We start from the raw sequence: 20,505 nt of genomic DNA on the forward strand, positions 1-20,505 counted from the left end.
AGAAAAGCTAAAAGAAGATACGAGGCAGCTTTAGCAAGTAAGGTGAAAATAAATCCGAAGGGTTTCTACAGTTATATAAATAGCAAAACAATAGTGAGGGATAAAATTGGTCCCTTAGAGAATCAGAGCGGACGGCTTTGTGCGGAGCCAAAAGAGATGGGAGAGATTTTGAACGATTTCTTTTCTTCGGTATTCACTAAGGAGAAGGATATTGAATTGTGTAAGGTAAAGGAAACAAGAAGGGTAGTTATGGAAAGTATGACGATTAAAGAAGAGGAAGTACTGGCACTTTTAAAGAATATAAAAGTGGATAAGTCTCCAGGTCCGGACAAGATATTCCCTAGGACCTTGGGGCTGAAAATGAATGAGTGGCTAGGAGCTATCAAATCCAGAGTTGGTGAAGAGACAGATATTACGGGAAGAAATTTAAAATTGCGGTGGTGAAGATCAGTCAGTGAACTGGAACGCAATGCTTATTAAGAGTTAGGATTGGAGCAGGAGAGCTCTGACTGATCTTTAAAATCAGATGTATTGGTATTACAGAGTGAAGTAAAAGGAACTACGGACACATGAGAGAGGAGGCTGGCGAAGTTAATTGGAAGGGGACTCTAGCAGGGATGACTCCAGCAATGCCCAGAGTTTCTGGAAGTAATTTGGAAGGTGCAGGCTAGGTTCATTGCAAAGAAGAAGTATTCTGAAGGGAAGTTGAGGCAAACAAGGCTAACAAGGGAAGTCATAGAGAGCATAAATATAGCAAAAATTAGTCGGAAACTAGAGGATTGGGAAACTTTAAAAAACTAACAGAAGGCAACTAAAAATCAGTTACGAAAGAAAAGATGAAATACAAAGGTATCCGTAACATTGCGGGAATTTTCAGGCCAGCTTGAAGAAGTCTCTGAACAACTACCACCAAAATATCACCGGGGGAACTAGAGGAGCCAATGCACTTGACCACTATTATACAACCATCACACACGCTTACTGTGCCAACCAATTGGCAGGAGTGTTCAAAAAATCTCCAATCTCTCATCGTTGCAGTCAGATATTCCCACCTGCTTCAAAAGGGCGACAATCATACCAGAGCTCAAGAAAAGCAGGGTGAGCTGCCTCAACAACTATCGCCCATTTGCCCTCACATCTACTGTGATAAAGTGCTTTGAAAAGTTGGTCATGGCTGGAATCAGCTCCTGTCTAAACAGAGACTTGGACCCGCAGCAGTTTACCACTCGGAACAATAGGTCTACAGCAGATGGAATCTTACTGGTTCTCCACTTGGCCTTGCATTACATGGACAATAGCAATAACTACGTCAGGCTGCAGTTTATTGATTACAGCTCAGCGTTCAACACAGTTCTAATCAATAAGATCCAAAATCTGGGCCTCAGTACCTCTCTCTGCAACTGGATCCTTGGCTTCCTCATTGGGAGACAACAGTCTGTGCAGATTAGAATTAACATCTCCTCACTGACCGTCAGCACTGGCGCACCTCAAGGATGCGTGCTTAGCCTACTGTTCTCTCTATATCCATGACTGTGTGGCTAGGCACAGCTCAAATGCAATTTATAAATTTGCCTAGAACACAGCTATTGTTAGAAGAATTTCAGGTGGTGATGGAGAGGCGTACAGGAGTAAGGCAGATCAGCTGGTTGACTGTTGTCACTACAACAACCTTGCACTCAATGTTAGTATGACCAAGGACTCGATTATGGACTTTAGGAAGGGGAAGTTCAGGGACACACTCTCCAGTCCTCATCGAGGAGTCAGCAGTGGAAAAGGCGAGCAGAACCTTTGTCCAGAACATTCAAGTTCCTGGGTGCCAAAATTTCTGCCGATCCATCATGGGCCCATCATGGTGATGTAATTACAAAGAAGGCATGGCAGTGGCTATATTTCATTAGGAGTTTGAGGAGCCTTGGTATGTCACCAAAGACACTTGCAGATTTCTAGATGTACTATAAAGACCCTTCTAACTCGTTGAATCACCATATGCTACGGAGGGGCCACTGATTAGGAATGAAAAAAAAAGACTGCAGAATCTCAGCCAGCTCCAGCATGAGCTCTAGCCTCCCCAGCATTGAGGACACCTTTAAAGGCTTATTCTACTCTGTTATCAGATTGCTGAATGGACAATGAACTCATGAACACCACCTCTGTATTTTTAAACTTTTTTCCACCACTTGTTTAATTATTTCTATATAATTAATTATGAGAAATATATTGGAATTCTTTGAGGAAGTAACATGCTGGCTCGGCAAAGTAAAGTCAGTGGGTGTTGTTTACTTAGATTTTCAGAATGCTTTTGACAAAATTCTGCACACAAAACAAGAGAGAAGTCCATGGTAGTACAGAAAAGACAGTAGTGTGGTTAGAAGATTGGTTGACTGGCAGGAGGCAAAGAGTGGGGAGACAGGGGGCATTTTCTGGATGGCTGGGGAGACTACTGCAGGGGTCAGTGTTGGACCACTTCGTTACATGTTATATATCAATGATCTGGTGGCTGATGGAATTGTTGGCTTTGTGGCCAGGTCTGTGGATGATACAAAGATAGGTGGGGGCGGCAGGCAGTGTTGGGGAAGCAAGAGTCTGCATGAGGACTTGGAAGATGGGCAAAGAAATGGCAGATGGAATACAGTATATGAAACTGTATGGTCATGCATTTTGGTAGAAGGAATAATAATGTAGACTATTTTCTAAATGGGGAGCAAATTCAGAAATCGGAGGTGCAAAAGGACTTGGGAATCCTTGTGCAGGATCCCTTAATAGTGGTAAGGAAGGCAAATGTGATGTTAGCATTCGTTTCGAGAGGACTAGAGTATAAAAGCAAGGACATAATGTTGAGGCTTTATAACACATTGGTCGACTGGACTTGGAGTACTGTGAGCAGTTTTGAGCCCCTTACCTAAGAAATAATGTGCTGGCATTGGAGAGCATTCAGGGGAGGTTCTCTGGCTGCAGGTTACTGATGGAGATAGATGGTTCCTCTTGAAAAGAGAGGAAGAGGCATTGGACTCACAGATCTATGATTCCAGGAAATGGCTTTGGACCTCTACTCACAGAAGTGTCAAAGAATGAGTGTGGGATCTCTATCAAATATTGAAAGGCCTAAATCGGGTGGACATAGAGAGGATGTTTCCTATAGTGGATGAATCTAGGACCAGAGGGCATAGCCTCAGAATAGAACAATATACCTTTAGAATAGAGATAAAGAAGATGGTAGGGGAGGGGAGGGGAAGGGAGGACGGAAAAAAGAGAAGGAATTTTTTAAAATAAAAAAACAAAAAAAAAGAAGATAAAAGAAGATGGTGAATCTGTGAAATTCAATATCGCTGACATAAGTGGAGGCCTAGTCATATTTAAAAGAAGGTTGATAAGTTCTTGATTAGTAAGTGCATCAAAGGTTATAGGGAGAAGGCAGGAGAATGAGGCTGAGAGGGATAATGAATCACCTATGATGGAATGGTGGAGCAGGCTCTAATAGGCCAAAAGGCCTAATTCTGTTCCTATGTTCATGTGTGTAACTCAATATCGTTCTATACTTGTAAGCTAATCATGCAATCAATAATACCTACAACGTACGTCTGCTGTAGACTTCCTCAGGAAACGACTACAAATTTGACCTGGCAAAGCAACCATCTTTATTTGTTCATATTTAGGTGTATGATACCAATACTTTTAATTCTCTTGATCAGTTCTTAACATCAGTATAAGATCTGTCACACAGGAATGCAATCCATGTGAACTATAGTATACAAATACTAAGATTTCCTTACGGCTGTTCCAATTCCACCACCATAATTTTACCACAAATGCACTGAAGATCCCTTTCCTTAATTCTCAGCTTTAAGCTATTCCCAAATTGCACAAATTAAAAAAAAAACTACAGATGCTGGAAATCTGAAATAGAATCAGAAACCAGGAAAAGTCAGGTGGATAGTCAATGGTAAGGGAAACGGTATTAACACTTCAGGTTGGGGACTCTTCATCGGAAGTGGTAAAGGGAGAAGAAAAGTTGCAAAGAAGGTGGCAGAAGGAGTGATTAGGACAAAGAGGGTATCTGTGACATGACAAGACTAGGTCAGGTAGGTTAATGGGTCTTTTAGATCATTGTTTTGCTTTATGGTATTCATTGTTGTAGATGGTATGAAAAAAATCACTTATAGACAAACCTATCTTGGGAACCCTAATTAAGTGCTGAAAGTAACCCTAGTTCATTTCACTCATTTTTAAAATGTAACAATTTGTTCTTGTGTCACTTGACAGCAGTGAAAAGAATGGAAAAAGACTTTGCCAAGGAAACCAACAGCGGGAATTTATCATACGAAGATGGAAGAAGTTCTGGGGTGCTCCTGTAACTGTATTTTTGGGGAATGTGTTACTGTATTTTGCATTTCTATCACTTTTCGCATATGTTTTGCTGGTGGACTTCCAGCCCCCACCGCCTGTTGGTCCCTCAATGGCAGAGATAACACTCTATTTTTGGGTTTTCACCTTGGCTCTGGAAGAGCTTAGGCAGGTGAGGAAAGCAGACACCTTTTAATTGCTTTGTCATCTATCTGTGGGATGGGGTTGCTGATGGGTATGGGTGGAAGCGGAGCAAGGAAAACAGGCGAGGCTGAAGATCACTTGGTGTCGTATGTAGGGCTGTTGATATTGATAAGGAAGGGGAAATTTTCGAAGTGACTACCCTGTAACAAGAACAAAACTCCTGCTTTCTCTGAAAATAAAACATACTTTGAGCAGGAGATGCTGTTAAGTTATGGAGTTGAGGGCTCATGATGGTGCCTGGGTGGGGTAGGAATTCACCTCTGATCCCATATGTGCCAGCCTGATGATGTGAGAGACATCTCTCATCTTAGGAACATCTGTAAGTAAAAGTGTGGCAATTCTTCAGAATCAAAATCAGGTTTAATATCACCAGCATATGTTGTGAAATTTGTTAACTTTACAGCAGCAGTACAATACAATACATAATAGAGAAGAAAACTGTGGATCACAGTATGAATGTAGTGTTTGTGTGTAGGTATATATGTGTGTGTGTGTGTGTGTGTGTGTATATATACATATATAAAATAGTTAAATAATTAGTGTAAAAATACAAAATAAAAAAGTACTGAAGTAGTGTTCATAAGTTTAATGTCCTTTAGCAGACACAGGCCCTAAAGTGGAAGCGCCCCTAAATTACCTCTGTTTGGAATAAAACTGGTAATTTTCACCAGATGCATGTTGGCAATTAGTCTCTAAGTGTTCAGAGCAAAGAAAACTGATCCCTAATAAACTGAAGCTTTAACTTTCAGAGTAGACTGTACCAACTCCCTCATTACTTTAATGTCACCAAATCTGCTTAGACGCCGTCTCATCCAGCATCCTAGCACATCATCAGTGGGTCATAAAGGTTCTCACTGGGTTGCAAACACCTGACTAATGTACATCCTGTACATATGACTAAATGTTAGTGAGGCATGAATTTGCTGGCTGCTGGAGGCATCATCTGCCAGGCAGGAACAAAGCATTTCTGTTCACTGTCGCCCTGAGTCACGAGCTGAGTTGAGCCAAGCACGGAGCAGACTCACTCACTGAGTCAGTCACCCTGGCTCTTCCAGTGCTTGCCCAAACTCCCATCATGAATGTTTCTTTGATCTCCCCTCACACACCGTTCAATTTCAACTTACGAACTGTTCAGGTTACGGACATAAACATGAGATTCTGCCAACGTTGGAAACCTTGAGCAACAGGCAAACTGCTGGAGGTACTGAATAGGTCAGGCAGCATCTATGGATGGGAGGAAACAGTCAACGTTTTGGGCAGAGTCCTGACGAAGGGTCTCAGCCCAAAATCTTGACTGTTCATTCCCCTCCATGGATGCTCCCTGACTTGCTGAGTTCCTCTGGCATTTTGTGTGGGTTACAAACAGTTCTCTGGAATGGAACCTGTCATAATTGGGGGATATATTGAAACTATTCATATTCCTGGTGTCAACAAGATGTGATCAAAGATCAGGCAGTAGCTAAGAATCATAGAAATCAATATAATTTTAATATGTGATAATGCACAACATTAAAACTCCCAAGTAACTAATATAAAGTGAATAAATTCCACTGTAAATGATCACAGTTAGTAGAACCGCTGCCTGATATCTCCAGTGAGTCAGGTTCAATCCTGACCTCCAGCACTGTCAGTGTGGAGTTTGCAGCATGGTTCTCCAATTTCCAAAATCACCAGGACATACAGATTGGTTGGTTACTAGCCATTGTGCACTTTGTTTGTGTTCAGGTGAGTGGGGTCATCAGGGTAGAGTAAACAGAATTGCAAGAATAGTTTCCAACAGTAATGAGGGGAGAAATGGCATTGTTCGGTAAGCTGTCATAGACTTGATGGGCTGAATAGCCTCATTCAGTGTCGTAAGAATGAATGGAAATGAAATCCATGCTGATTTACACACTGTGTTATTGTTGTTTGTTTTATTTATGTGGAGAAATGATGCAGTGCTGATGAATTCAGTCAGACACCACATCCAGTCCAAGAAAAAACAGCTGCCATACCTAGACTGGCCATGCGACGGAGCCAGCTGCTTGCTTTTAATGGTGGATGAAATTTAAAAGCACATAGAGCTATTTGGCAAGAGTGGGAAAATAGGAACATTCCAGCACCACTCAACTATACCTGTTCTTTGTGCAAGCTTTAATCAATGCATACCCTTTAATTTTCCCATGATTTGTTATTGACATTCTAGCTATTGAGGGAGTGCAGCGTAGGTTCACGAGGTTAATTCCTGGCATGGCAGGACTGTCATATGTTGAAAGATTGGAGCGACTGGGGTTGTATACACTGGAATTTAGAAGGATAAGAGGGGATCTGATTGAAACATATAATATTATTAAGGGATTAGACACGCTAGAGGCAGGAAACATGTTCCCGATGTTGGGGGAGTCCAGAACCAGAGGCCGCAGTTTAAGAATAAGGGGTAGACAATTTAGAACGGAGTTGAGGAAAAACTTTTTCACACAGAGGGTTGTGGTTCTGTGGAATGCTCTGCCTCAGAAGGCAGTGGAGGCCAATTCTCTGGATTCTTTCAAAAAAGAGTTAGATAGAGTTCTTAAAGATAGTGGAGTGAAGGGATATGGGGAGAAGGCAGGAAAAGAGTACTGATTGTGGATGATCAGCTATGATCTCAGTGAATGGTGGTGCTGGCTCGAAGGGCTGAATGGCCTGCTCCTGCACCTATTGTCTATTGTCTATTGTCCATTGCTATTGTTTTCAAAGCAGTTTATTGATGTACTATAAACTACTCTAGGTAAAACCTTTTACTCACTACCTGCCCTGTAGATGGACTTTGTTAATAATGCACAAAATTTAAATATAATCAGTATGATAATAGCATCCCACTTCTTATAATTAACTGTTCTCTGTCCCCTCCCCAGAGTTTTTTCACCGAAGGAAACACTAACATAGTGAAGAAATTTAAACTCTACGTGGAGGATTCCTGGAATAAGTGTGACATGCTGGCCCTGATATTGTTCATAGTGGCTGTAACGTGCAGGTCAGTACTGGTGTTTCTGAAGTGTCCTCGTAGCCTTTACCCTTTCAATAATGATCTCAAACTACTTGCTGAAATCCAGAGGGAAATCAGGATCTACAGCAGTTTTAATAGAAATGGGAAAATGGACCAATTGTTAAGGACCAGATGACCTCTGTTGTACTGAAAATCTCTCTGTTTAGGTTCCCTCAGGACTCCCCCTTACAGCAAGAGGTTCAAGATTTCTTACAGATAATTAAATTGCATTTAACTGCATTAACCTACCATAGGAACTGTTTGATGCATGTTCAAGATCGGTAGAATCAGCCAGACCGTGTATAAGCATGTTTCTTGCTCTCAATCCCAGTGTTCGACTCTGGTGTCCAGACTAACTTCAGGATGTTCTTATCTTCCCTCCACTTTGGCTTCCCATATTCTCCAGTTTAGTTACTTATGCATCCCTTATGCCTATTCCCATTCAGAATGCAGCAGGAAAAACACATGTTGTGTTCTTCTTTCCAAACTTTTCCTGTTCAGGTGCTTGTAGCAGCTTCATGGACCTCTTTATGTCTGTTGAGTCCCAAAGCATACTTTGGATAATGGTCAGCTCTGTGACTAAAGCCAGAGTAGCAAGACACATTATTGTTGCACATTGAAGGTAGTAAGGTACTTGCAGACACAGGGACTGTAGATACTGGAATCTGGAGCAAAAAAGTACCACTGAAGGAACGTTGTGGGTTGAGCAGGAGGAGGAATTGTTAATGGTTCAGGTTGAGACACCACATTCCTTTTCTCAAATTTAGGAAATATTTCATTCCGACTGGCCCCAGCTTCTTGCTGTTACACTGGCAACTGGTTATTACACAGTTATCTGCTGTGTTCCTCTGCAAATGTTGAAGTCATTCTGACTGTTTATTAGACCCTGTTTTTCCTTATATCCTCAGTTCAATCGTGGTTTTTGATTTCTGTGCAGAGTTGCCACTGTGTGGAGTTTACCAAGATGCTGAACTTTTCTCCCATGCCTTGAAGGCATATACTTAGTCGGTTAATTGTACACTGTAAAGTACGCTTCATATGGGCGGTGGGGAATGATGTACACGCAAGAACAGGTTAAAGGCAAATGGGTATGGGACTGAGGGTTGGATCGGGTTATTGAGAGTTGGTACAAATGGACTCCTATATCTGATGGAAGTGTGAGGGGATACTGTGAAAACTATGAGAATGAGAGGTTTAATCCACAGTAATAGAAAACTAAATTGGATGAGTTATAAAAAGAGCAGTTAATTCAGCTGTCATTGTGAACTAGTGCAAGGAAACTTTTATTCTTGTTATAGTTTTTCTCTGCTGACATGAGTAGCCCTCTTTCCATAAGTCCCTGATATTATTGGCTGACAGGTTGTACATGCAGGCTTTTCTACTTGTGTTTGTCATGATATGAACTTCCTATATTTCACACTCTACTTCTCCAAGTCTCTTTGTTGTGGAGATTTTCTCCTATTCTTACCAAGATTTTATTTGGTATTATTACTGCCTGTTACACTTCCGTTTTTTAGGGTAGTAATGAAGGTCCTCCATTTCTGTCTGTCCATACCCTTGCACACAAATATAGAAGGATTCTTCATTGCTGTTTCCATACCAATTTTTTTGACCAGTCAGGATTGTTAGCCCGGAGCTGAACTTCTAAACCTGGAGGACTGGTGGACCACTCTCAGTCAGGTTTCTACCCTTTGACCTGATTGGCATGGGTGACCCTACCAAGAACTAAAGCACAAGGCCTTGACTCCAGCCAACATAGCTCTCTGGGTCATTGAGGCACACAAGCCTCCAAACCTTACGACAAGGTCCTCTTGGAGGATCTCAAACTTTGCTCTTCCATAACATTTTTTTTCATGTTTACCAATGAGGCTTGATTATGAGACAAAAGCTCAAATATTTTGGCATGTCAAGAGAAGACAGGGTTCCTTGGAGAAGACTCTCATGTTACATAAAACAGAAGGTAAAAGAAGGAGAGAATGACAGATGCTACGATGGATAGATAATATTACTCAGACAATGCGTATGACCTTGGGGGATCTTAGAGAGGCAGGTTACAACAAGAAGGCTTGGTGAGCAGGAATCCATGAGGTCACGAAGAATCAGACTCAACTTAACGACTGAACAACAAACCAATGGATAAAACACAAGAACAAGGAAGTAATACTATATAAAGTACCAGTTAGGTCACAGTTAACGATATATATAGTCTGGACACCACGCTTCAGGAAGGAGGTAATAGTGCCAGAGGGGAAAATTGAGGAGGTTGAGGAGGCAAGAGAATTTTAATTGAGGAGTCATGTCTGGAACTCACTGCTTGAAATGTGGTAGAGTCAGGAACACCAATTACACTTAAAAATTACTTGGTTGAGCACAAAAAGAGCTTTAACCCACAAGACTGTAGAATGAAAGATGGGTGTTATTTAATGGCTAGGATGGACATGTTGATCTGACTAGCCTGCTTGTGCTGTAATGTCAATGATTCTCTGCAAGCTTCCATGATGTCATAAATCAGAATCAGGTTTAATATCACCCGCATATGTTGTGAAATTTGTTAACAGAGACAATACATGACAAACATAGAAAAATAAACAAATTACAGTAAGTATATAATAGTGTTTATTAAATTGTTAAATTAAAAATAGTGCAAAAACAGAAATAATTTTTAAAAAGTAAGGTAATGCCCATTAAGAAATCAAATAGCAGTGGGGAAGAAGGTGTTCCTGAACTGCTGAGTATATGCCTTCAGACTTCTGTACCTCCTTCCTTATGGTAACAATGAGAAGAGGGCACGTCCTGGGTGATGAGAGATCTTAATAATGAACGCCACCTTTCTTAGGTACCGCTCCTTGAAAATGTCTTGGATACTATGGAGGTTAATACCCATGATGGAGCTGACTAATTTTACAACTATGATTTTTTCTAATTCACAGGTTCCTAGTGGATGGAAGTTAATTTGAGTTTGAATGTTTGTTTAAATTCTTCTTATGATGACATGAAATCACAAATTACTGGGTTGCGTACTGTTCTATAGTCTCAATTTTCAATAAACAATACAGAACTTCAGCAAAATTGTACGGAAAAGCTCCGAGGTCAAGCAAGCTTGAAGTGTACTTATGTGATAGGCCATGTAGCCTCATCATGTGCCTGGTCCTGCAGATCTCTGAATCTTTTGTATCTGTGCTCTTCTAATCAGGAATGTGTTCTGTTCCAATACAGAATGCTCTCTGTCACATATGATGCTGGCCGCACAACCCTTTGCCTGGACTTTATGGTGTTTGCTCTGAGATTGATTCACATCTTTGCCATTAATAAGCAGCTGGGGCCAAAGATTATCATTGTGGAACGAATGGTAGGTGTCTTTGTAGCAATGACGTCATTTACAATCTGAGTTCATATGTCAGCATTATGTCATTACCTTCTCTTTATTGAAATAAGTCATGGCTATCTGGTAATGTGCAAGAAATTAGACTAAATTCCAACAATAGTGCATTGAATAACTTCTGCAAAACTTCTAGGCTTGCTCCTCATTCAATGATCAGGCGATGTTGCGAGATAATACGTGTGTAAATTTTTGATGAAAGGAAGGATTGGGCTTGGTTGCTAGCCTCACCCAATCACCTTCAAGTTCAATGGAACCCCAGCACTCCTCTCTCAGCCACATTTGTGAAGAAACATGCCCAAGCATTGAACTCAGTTCTTCAAGGGGACAGAAGGTGTAAAACAAATGGTGAGAATGTAAAGTTTTGCCAAATTTTCATGGTTTAAGTTTCCTTTATGTGGTAACCAAGGATAGCAAGACTCACCATGGTTAACCTGCCAAGAGTTGCTAACTATTGCATCAGTGGTGGATATGCATCAACTATCTTGGACTCTTTGTTGTACTGCTGATCAGTGTACCTAGAAGCTGCAGTCCAGTCAGGGTCCGTATTTGCCCTGTCTGAGGAGGTGATATTAGAGAAAGCAAGTGGATTTTCCCTCTCACAGCTGTAATAGATGGATGTAAATACAAGTGGAGGCAATCATTAGCTGATGTATTGGACCAATCCTCTCCTGGAGGTGATGATACTTACCTGTAACTTTATAACAATGTAATTTTTAAACACTCATTCACAAGATGAGTACTTAATGTGCAAGGCCATCCTTATTGCTCATTCCTAACTGCCATTGATAAGATGGTGATGAGCTGTCTTCTTGAATCACTACAGTCGGTCATGGGGGAATCAAGGATTATATGATTGGGGTGGTGTGGTGGTCCCATGCATCAGCTGTGTTGCCCCCTCCACTTGATAGAGGCTCTGATTTGCAAGGTGTTTGCACAGAAACCTTGGTGAACTGCAGATAGTGCACACTATGTCCGTGGAATACTGACAGTGGAGGGAGTGAACGTTTAAAGTGATGGAAGGAATGCCCGCGGTTGGGATGCTTTGTCTTGAATTATCACAGTGATGTATTGAGTACCATCTTCAAATTGAAGCTTTATCGTCCAAACCCATGAATAGAGCCAAATGAAACAGTGTTCTTCTGGGGCCAAGGTGCAAAACACAATACCAACAGTCACACACAGCACAAGGCACGTATAGCACATGTAATTATTTCGGACAAGTGGAGAATATTTGTGAGTTTACTGAGAGTACTGATAGTGGATGACTTCATGGAATCGGAAGATAAGTCGATGAATTCAGCCCCTGCCCTGCTCTTAGTTCTTGTTACTCATTAGTCCATGCCCTAATAGTATCGTGCATGAGCGTATAGATTACTTTGTTTTTGTAAGATTTCCAAATGGAACTTAACATAATGCTTTATTCAATGACCAGTCTTGCCCCTGACTTTAATGATAGAGGGAAGGTCATCAGTAGTATAGCTGAAGCTGGTTGGGCCTAGGATGGTTGCCTGAGAAACCCTTATTGTTGCAACCTGCTGCTGAAATGATTACAGGCCAACAACTACAAACATTTTCCTTTGTGCAGTGTAAACATTCTGCTGGATGGCTTCTGTGAGTGCCATTGGCATTAGTTTTATAAGGGATTTATGAATGTCTCACACAGCATTGCTGCCTTATCATTAAGACCTGTGACTAACACCTCACCTACAAAACTCGTCTCTTGTCTATGTTAGACTGGGGCTGTGGTGACAGCTCAGGCTATTCGGTCTTAATAAAAATAAAACTCAGCATTGACAGCAACAATGACAGCACCTCCATCACTTCAGATGATTGAGAATAGACTGATGGATGGTAATTGGCCAGAATGGATTTGTCCTTTTTTAAGAAATAGAGAAATACTCTTTGTGACATCTCTGAGCACTGTTATTCTTATCAGTGGTTTCACCAGTTCTTTGCCCCATTGTGCATAATTGTCCTTACTGACAGCCAATTCAAGTTTTACTCATCACAGCCGTGCACAATTATCTTTACAGATTTCTACCCCTCAACCATCAGGCTCTTGAATAAAAGGGGAGAACTATACACACTTGTCCCATTATTGAAATGTTCTCACAACCAATCATTTCACTTCAAAGGACTCCTTATCTCATTATCTTATGTTCTCAGTATTTGTTACTATTTGTTTGTATTTGCATTTGTACAGTTTGTTTCATTCTGCACTCTGGTAGATCTTTCACTGATTCTGTTATAGTTACTATTCTATAGACATGCAGAGTACCCCCACAGGAAAATGAATCTCGTGGTTGTATATGGTGACATACATGTACTTTGATAATAAATTTACTTTGAAGTTTGAGATGCACCTTCCATATTAATCACTGCCTTGTGACCTGAATCTGGAACACGATTTGTTTACTTTCCCCCACTCATCAGTCGGGGCAGTGTGGTCTGTGTCCTATGCTTGTAATCTTTGCTGAGCTTAGTGAATTCAGCAATGACTGTGAATGAACACTGTCTTCCATATCTGAGTGATTTAGTTATGTTTTGTAAACTACACAGGGCTATATAAACCTGTAGGTAAATGAAAAGGTCCATAGTGCCTTCCTACTTCATAAAGTTTGCATTGTTTACTTGCTGAGTGTTTATGGTGTTGTGGTTTGAGTAGGGGCAATTAATGTCTGACTCTCTTTCTCCATCTCTACCAACAGATGAAAGATGTCTTCTTCTTCCTCTTTTTCCTGAGCGTTTGGCTTGTTGCCTATGGGGTGGCCACTCAAGCACTGCTACACCCCAATGAGACTCGGGTGGACTGGATCTTTAGGAACGTTCTCTACAGACCTTACCTTCAGATATTTGGCCAGATCCCACTGGACGAAATAGATGGTACATGGTTTGAATTCTACTTGCTTCAGCTAACGAAGCCTAAGTGAATTTAGTAGTATCTTTCAGAAACAGAATTGGGCGCAAAATACGATGGTGGAGTGGCAGGGGAATAAGACTGGCTGGATCACTCTTTCTCAGAAATAACCCAGACATTGAAGGCAAAACTGGTCATAAAGAATCTTTCCTGAATTGGGATTAAGACATGAAGTGTATGCTGAATAGCAGAAATGATTCTTACAACTGAAAGTGCTGGTCTAGAAATTGATCCTGACCTGAAAGTGTATTATGCCAGCCATGTACACATTTTATAGGTAGGTCTCACTGTAGCATTCTCTATTGCATATATGGCACAAGGTATTGTATCCCATAAGATGAGTCTTGTTAAGGTTATACTTGTCACATAGGGAGAGATTCAAAGATTAGTTAGATTGACTCATGGATGAGAGGAATCATTCTGAGATTAAGCAGGCTGGACCTTTATTCTATTGAGTTTGGAAGTATAAATTGAAAGATTCTTCAGGACTTTCTAGGATACAGAATTGGATAATGTTTCCTGACTGGCATGTCTAGAACAGGGGATCATCGTTTTAAAATTCAGGAAAATCGATTTTCACCCAAGATGGTTGAACTTTGGAATTCTCTCTCCAGCAGTGTTTAAAGGATCATTACAGACAGACTTGTGGATTTTAAGGAGATTGTGGGATGTGAAATTAGTGCAGAGAAGTGACAAGGGGATAAAAGATCAGCCTTGACGTTGATGAATGTTGGAACAAATGGCCAACTGGCCTGCTACCGGAGGTGGGACAAAAGGTTGTGGGTCACAGATCGGTTGAAGTTTCTCAGAGAGGTCCAGGATGGGGACGGTGCCCCTTTGGCTGGGAGGGAGCGCGATGATAGGGAATGAGGGAAGGAGTAGAAAATCTGGGAGGCTGAGGAGGTGATTAGACTGGTCAGAAGCTGATGTACAGCAATGGAGCTCTGTCAGTGTTAGACTCAAGAAATAAGTCATGATCAACCTGCAGGAGCTTTCATGCACCAGGCCCCAAGGTCACAGCTCAGCATAGTCTCAGATTGGGTTAGTGTCTTTTATCAGCAACAGAATTAGTTCTAAGGAAACACAAAAGTTTACAGGTGCATAAATCTGGAGCAACCAACAATCTGCTGGAGATACTCAGCAGGTCGATCGGCGTGTGTATGTGTTGAGAGTGAGAGGGAAGGAATCGTCAATGTTTTATGGAGGTTGTCTGCTGAATAGGAAGCCTGTGCTGCTCGTGGGTCCTGCTCTTTCTAATTTTATACTAATGCTTGACTTTCAGCTGGCTCAGTTGGTCAACACATTACAGAAATAGACAACTTGGAACAAGGGTAGAAAGCAGATTAAGTTCCTTCAGCACACACAAATGGTTTCATGAATCAACAAATTTTCAAGCCAACAGATTTCATTTTCTAACCTATGTGGTTAAAGTACACCCGTTTTTTATTGAATAACCTCACAATAAAATTAATCTCGGTGTTTTATATGGTGACACATACGTACTTTAATAATAAATTTACGTTGAACTTTGAAAATGTTTTCAATTATCTATGCCAGCATCAAACTTAGGGTGCCTCTCTTTTAATCAACTTCATTTCCTGTTCTGGGCCTCAGCACTAAGAATGTTTTCTTTGTAATTTTAGAAATTCGGATGGTTAATCGAACATGCTTTGGCAACGAAGGCAACATAACAATGGGAGCTAACTTGCCCCACTGCATTAATCGCTATGCAAATTGGCTAGTCATCATGCTTCTGGTCATCTTCCTGCTGGTCACGAATGTGTTGCTGTTGAATCTTCTGATCGCAATGTTCAGGTAGCATAACATTTGCTTCAGGGATTTTGAGATCTCCTCCTGTCCTGGTTCTGTAGCTTTGGATGATTTGGTGCATGTTCCTGTGGATTAACACCTATCACAGTGACATGATAATGCACTACTGTAAATGCACACTGGCTTTTGAAGTCATGAAGTAAACACTAGCAGGTTCCAATGACATTTTAACCTTTCCCAAAAATAATGAAAGGTTACCCAACAGATTTACGTTGTTCATTTAAAACCACCTATTTTTATTCAACCAAATCTTACATTCTCAATTTAGTATCTTATTCAGCAGTGTGCACTTTGCCTTCAAGCTCAATGCTGCTGGTGATCTAACTCCTTCGAGTAATGCAATATGATAGGTGCACAGTTCCTGGCATATAAAGCTTCAGGACAAAACCATTAGCCTAAACATTTGACACAAGAAATTCTGCAGATACTAGAAATCTTTATCTATACATACAAAATGCCAGAGAAACTCAGCAGATCAGGCAACATTTATGAAGTGAAACAAACAGTCAATGTCTTGGACTGAGATGATGAAGGGTCTCAGCCTAAAACGTCAACTGTTTATTCATTTCCACAGATGCTGCCTGACCTGCTGAGTTCCTCCAGCATTTTGTATGTGTAGCCTAGACATTTTGTGTCCTTGAAATGTTAGTGGTTACTCTTCATATTTTTTAAACTACTATTACCGATGCTGAAAAGCCAGTGAGGACATCTGAGTTCCTGTTGAACAACACAAAACACAGTGCATTGTAATTGATGTGAAACAGTTCTGTTTGATATCAATACTTTATTCATCTGGAATCGGATTCCAGGTTCCATGCTTCAGCAAATAACAATCTACTAACAAAATACAGAAACTTGTAGCTTTGAAAAATGATTTTTGGAAATCTCTATTCAGTCAGATTTTCAAGCTGCAAAGAAAAAAGATTTCCTCCCTATGTAAAGAGAATTATGCAGTTGATGCATATCAGGGTAATTGGTCCAAAAATATCTAAAGTCAAGATTTCTCTTTATGAATGTTCTATTCATACAAATACACTTTTAGTGGTACAAAATGATTAAGGTGAAAGAAGTTCGACATAGACTGTACTTTTTTCCATAGATCCTGCCTGGCCTGCTGAGTTCCTCCAGCATTTTGTGTGTGTTGCTCGGATTTCCAGTATCTGCAGATTTTCTCTTGTTTTGAAACATAGAATTTTATCCATTTTTCAGGATCTGAGTGTTAGTGGCAAAGTCACCACCAATCCCTATCTGTCTTTGGGAAGATGTTGCTGACACCTAAGTGGCTAACTAGGTCATTTCAGAGGTCATTTTAAGAGTCAACTATATGGAGTGGGTCTGCAGTCACATATAGGCCAGAATGAATAAGATATCCACTAAAATCATTAGTGAATTAGATGGGTTTTTACCAAATGGTTAGTTGGAGCTATTACAAATTGGCTACTGAATTAATAGAAGAAAACTGTCAATCAGTATTTTCTATCACCTTCACCTAGCATGCCAATTACTAGGATGATCTTTCCTGGCCCCATGAGAAAGAATGAGGGTTTGGGTTCTGATACACTGAAACTAACTAGTACATTTGTAAACTGGGAGGAAGTTAGGGAAGACAATTCCACTGTTAAATCTGATACACTCAAGAACACTTAAAGGCTTAAACATCCTGAATGGTTTTGTTACTGGAAAGTCGGTTTCAGCAAACTGACAATCTAAGACTTAGAATTAACATTACCAGTCGATTTGCAAACCAATGTCAAGTACTCAGATGAGGCACACTTTAACTGAAATTCAAAGCTTCTAAGATATAAACAGCAAATGCTGGAAATGAAGTGTGAGTCAGGCAGCATCTATGGAGAGTGGAAACAGTTAAAATTAACGGTTGGTGGCCCTTCATCAGAATTGCTTAATCTGCTGAGTGTTTTCAGCAGTTTCTGTTTTCATTACAGCACACATTTGATTTTTTGGAATCTTAAAAAAACAATTAAAATTATCTTGGATGTTTGATAGTGTTTGCACATAAGTAACTAAATGGAAGATTCAGTAGAGACAGAAGATGGACATTTAGGCCTAGCAGTTCCTCAGTGACTCTGTTGATCCTCTTGGATAAAACCTGTGAAATCTCCAGTTTGATGGTGAAGAACTGATCCCTACAGAGCTTTCTTCATCAATAATTGGGAACCTGTAGGCCAGGATGCTACTCCATCTACTCCCACTCAAGCAAATGAACAGCCACGTTTCTGCAAACGTATGGTAAGTGTGCATCTGGAAAGATGCATTTGCTTGGTTGCCCCATGCGAATAGATTGTGTCCTGCACACAGCAGAACTCCAACTGAAGCCTTCCAGTCTGTACAGTTACTGAGAACTGCTGGACCTCATAAATTCAGCAAATTCATTACTGACACCAACTGTTACGTCCAACTCTGCACACTGATGGTTTCATCGAAGTAATTTACAGCAATCACAATGTGCAAGTGTCAATAATGTAGAAGGGCTAATCTGTACTATTACATTTCAGTGATGTGCTTTCTTTTCCAGTTATACCTTTCAGATTGTACAGGTAAACACAGACATATTTTGGAAGTTCCAGCGCTACAATCTGATAGTTGAGTATCACAGCCGGCCTGCTCTTGCCCCACCCTTCATCATTATCAGTCACCTGAACCTTCTGATTAGTTCAATTATTAAGGAACCACAACACAAGCAAGAGCATTTTGGTAAGTTGCCCTTCTGGTATGTGCACCTAAACTAGCATTAGCGTCTCCAGGCAAGCCTATTATTTTTTCTCATGTGCAAGGCTCAAATTCATTTGAATGTTAGCTCTCAGGCTGAACGCTAGGTGCAATTATGGCATCCACACGACGGAGCAACTCGCGAGTTTTTGGGATGTCGGAGGAATGTGGAAACTCTCTGCCGGTAGCAGCGGTGGTTGGCATTGAACTTGGATTGCTGGAACAGTGAAGCAACTGCTGTACCAGCCGTACCACCGTGTTAGCCAGACTGCAGTCCCCCGAGCTTCCGTGTGTCCCTCAGCACACACTCCTTTTGAATTGCGATGGTGTTACCGGGAGTGGAGCACTTGATAGGCCGGGCTTGTTATCTGGAGCAGAGTAAGTTGAAGCATGAACCTAGAGAGGTATATAAAATCATCAGCAAAATTGATACGCTGATGAGGATGATGAGTAGATGGAATAAGCGGCCAGAGGTACTTGTAGAAGTAGGTACTATTACAATATTTAAACGACATTTGTGCGGGTATGTGGATAGGAAAGGCCTAGAGGGACAATGCCAAAAGGGAATACAAAAGGCCTAGAGGGACATGGCCAAAAGAGAATACAAAAGGTCGAGGGGGACATGGCCAAACAGAGGTAATAGAACCCACCTAGCCGGACATAGCCTAAAGGGAGTACAAAAGGCCGAGAGGGAGATGGCCAAGCAGAGGCAATAGAAAAGGCCTAGACGACATGGCCAGAATAGAATACAAAAGGCCGAGAGGGAGATGGCCAAGCAGAGGCAATAGAAAAGGCCTAGACGACATGGCCAGAATAGAATACAAAAGGCCGAGAGGGAGATGGCCAAGCAGAGGCAATAGAAAGGGCCTAGACGACATGGCCAGAATAGAATACAAAAGGCCTAGAGGGAGATGGCCAAGCAGAGGCAATAGAAAAGGCCTAGACGACATGGCCAGAATAGAATACAAAAGGCCGAGAGGGAGATGGCCAAGCAGAGGCAATAGAAAGGGCCTAGACGACATGGCCAGAATAGAATACAAAAGGCCGAGAGGGAGATGGCCAAGCAGAGGCAATAGAAAGGGCCTAGACGACATGGCCAGAATAGAATACAAAAGGCCGAGAGGGAGATGGCCAAGCAGAGGCAATAGAAAAGGCCTAGACGACATGGCCAGAATAGAATACAAAAGGCCGAGAGGGAGATGGCCAAGCAGAGGCAATAGAAAAGGCCTAGACGACATGGCCAGAATAGAATACAAAAGGCCGAGAGGGAGATGGCCAAGTAGAGGCAATAGAAAAGGCCTAGACGACATGGCCAGAATAGAATACAAAAGGCCTAGAGGGAGATGGCCAAGCAGAGACAATAGAAAAGTCCTGGAGGGACATGCCCAAAAGGGAATACAAAAGGCCTAGAGTAACTTGGCCAAAAAGAGGCAATAGAAAAGGTCTAGAGGGACATAGCCAAACAGAGGCAATAGAAAAGGCCTAGACAAAGATGGCCAATAGACAATAGAAAAGGCCTAGAGGGACATGGCCAAGAGGCAGTAGGAAAGGCCTAGAGGGTCATGACCAAACAGAAACAATAGAACAGGCTAGACGTAGTGGTCGCCAACTGGCCGATTGTGATCGACCGGTTGATCTTTGAGACTTTCCCAGTAGATTCCGAAAAAAATGAAAAATAAATAAATACACAAATACTGTTGTAATGTGAGCATTATAAAAATAAGTATGTAATACTAATTAGGATAATGTTAATATAGGAATACTCCAGCTATTGAAAGCTGTTTGTAAAGAGCGATTGTTTCCAGGTTGCGAGGTTTTAGATTTGTTCTTTCTGCCTAGTGTGCACGTGTGTATAGCTCCGCTGCCAAGCACCCTGGTAGAAAAGAGCGGAAGTAAAACCCCGCAACCCAGAAGCAACCTCTCTTTACAAACAGCTTTCCGTAGCCGCGTTGCGGGAGTATTACTATATTACCATTATCCCAATTTGTATAAACTTATCTCTATAATGTTCACATTACAACACTTCTCCCCCTTTAAATTCCAACATTCCCCAAATGTAAATAACTGCGAAACAAAAAACAGTGGTGTCATTATCTTGCG

At 41.2% G+C, this 20,505-nt stretch overlaps 1 protein-coding gene across 1 annotated transcript in view; it reads left to right on the plus strand.

Moving 5' to 3' along the window:
* Window positions 1-20,505, plus strand: part of trpm5 (transient receptor potential cation channel, subfamily M, member 5) — a 103,470-nt gene that overhangs the window by 61,820 nt on the left and 21,145 nt on the right. The window contains exons 16-21 of the mRNA XM_072271364.1: window positions 4,261-4,513; window positions 7,419-7,537; window positions 10,766-10,898; window positions 13,640-13,814; window positions 15,492-15,663; window positions 18,212-18,390. Coding sequence (XP_072127465.1) covers window positions 4,261-4,513; window positions 7,419-7,537; window positions 10,766-10,898; window positions 13,640-13,814; window positions 15,492-15,663; window positions 18,212-18,390 — 1,031 coding nt within the window. The remainder of the gene's footprint in view (window positions 1-4,260; window positions 4,514-7,418; window positions 7,538-10,765; window positions 10,899-13,639; window positions 13,815-15,491; window positions 15,664-18,211; window positions 18,391-20,505) is intronic.

Source organism: Mobula birostris, chromosome 11, assembly GCF_030028105.1.
Source record: "Mobula birostris isolate sMobBir1 chromosome 11, sMobBir1.hap1, whole genome shotgun sequence".
Classification (NCBI taxonomy): Eukaryota; Metazoa; Chordata; class Chondrichthyes; order Myliobatiformes; family Myliobatidae; genus Mobula; species Mobula birostris.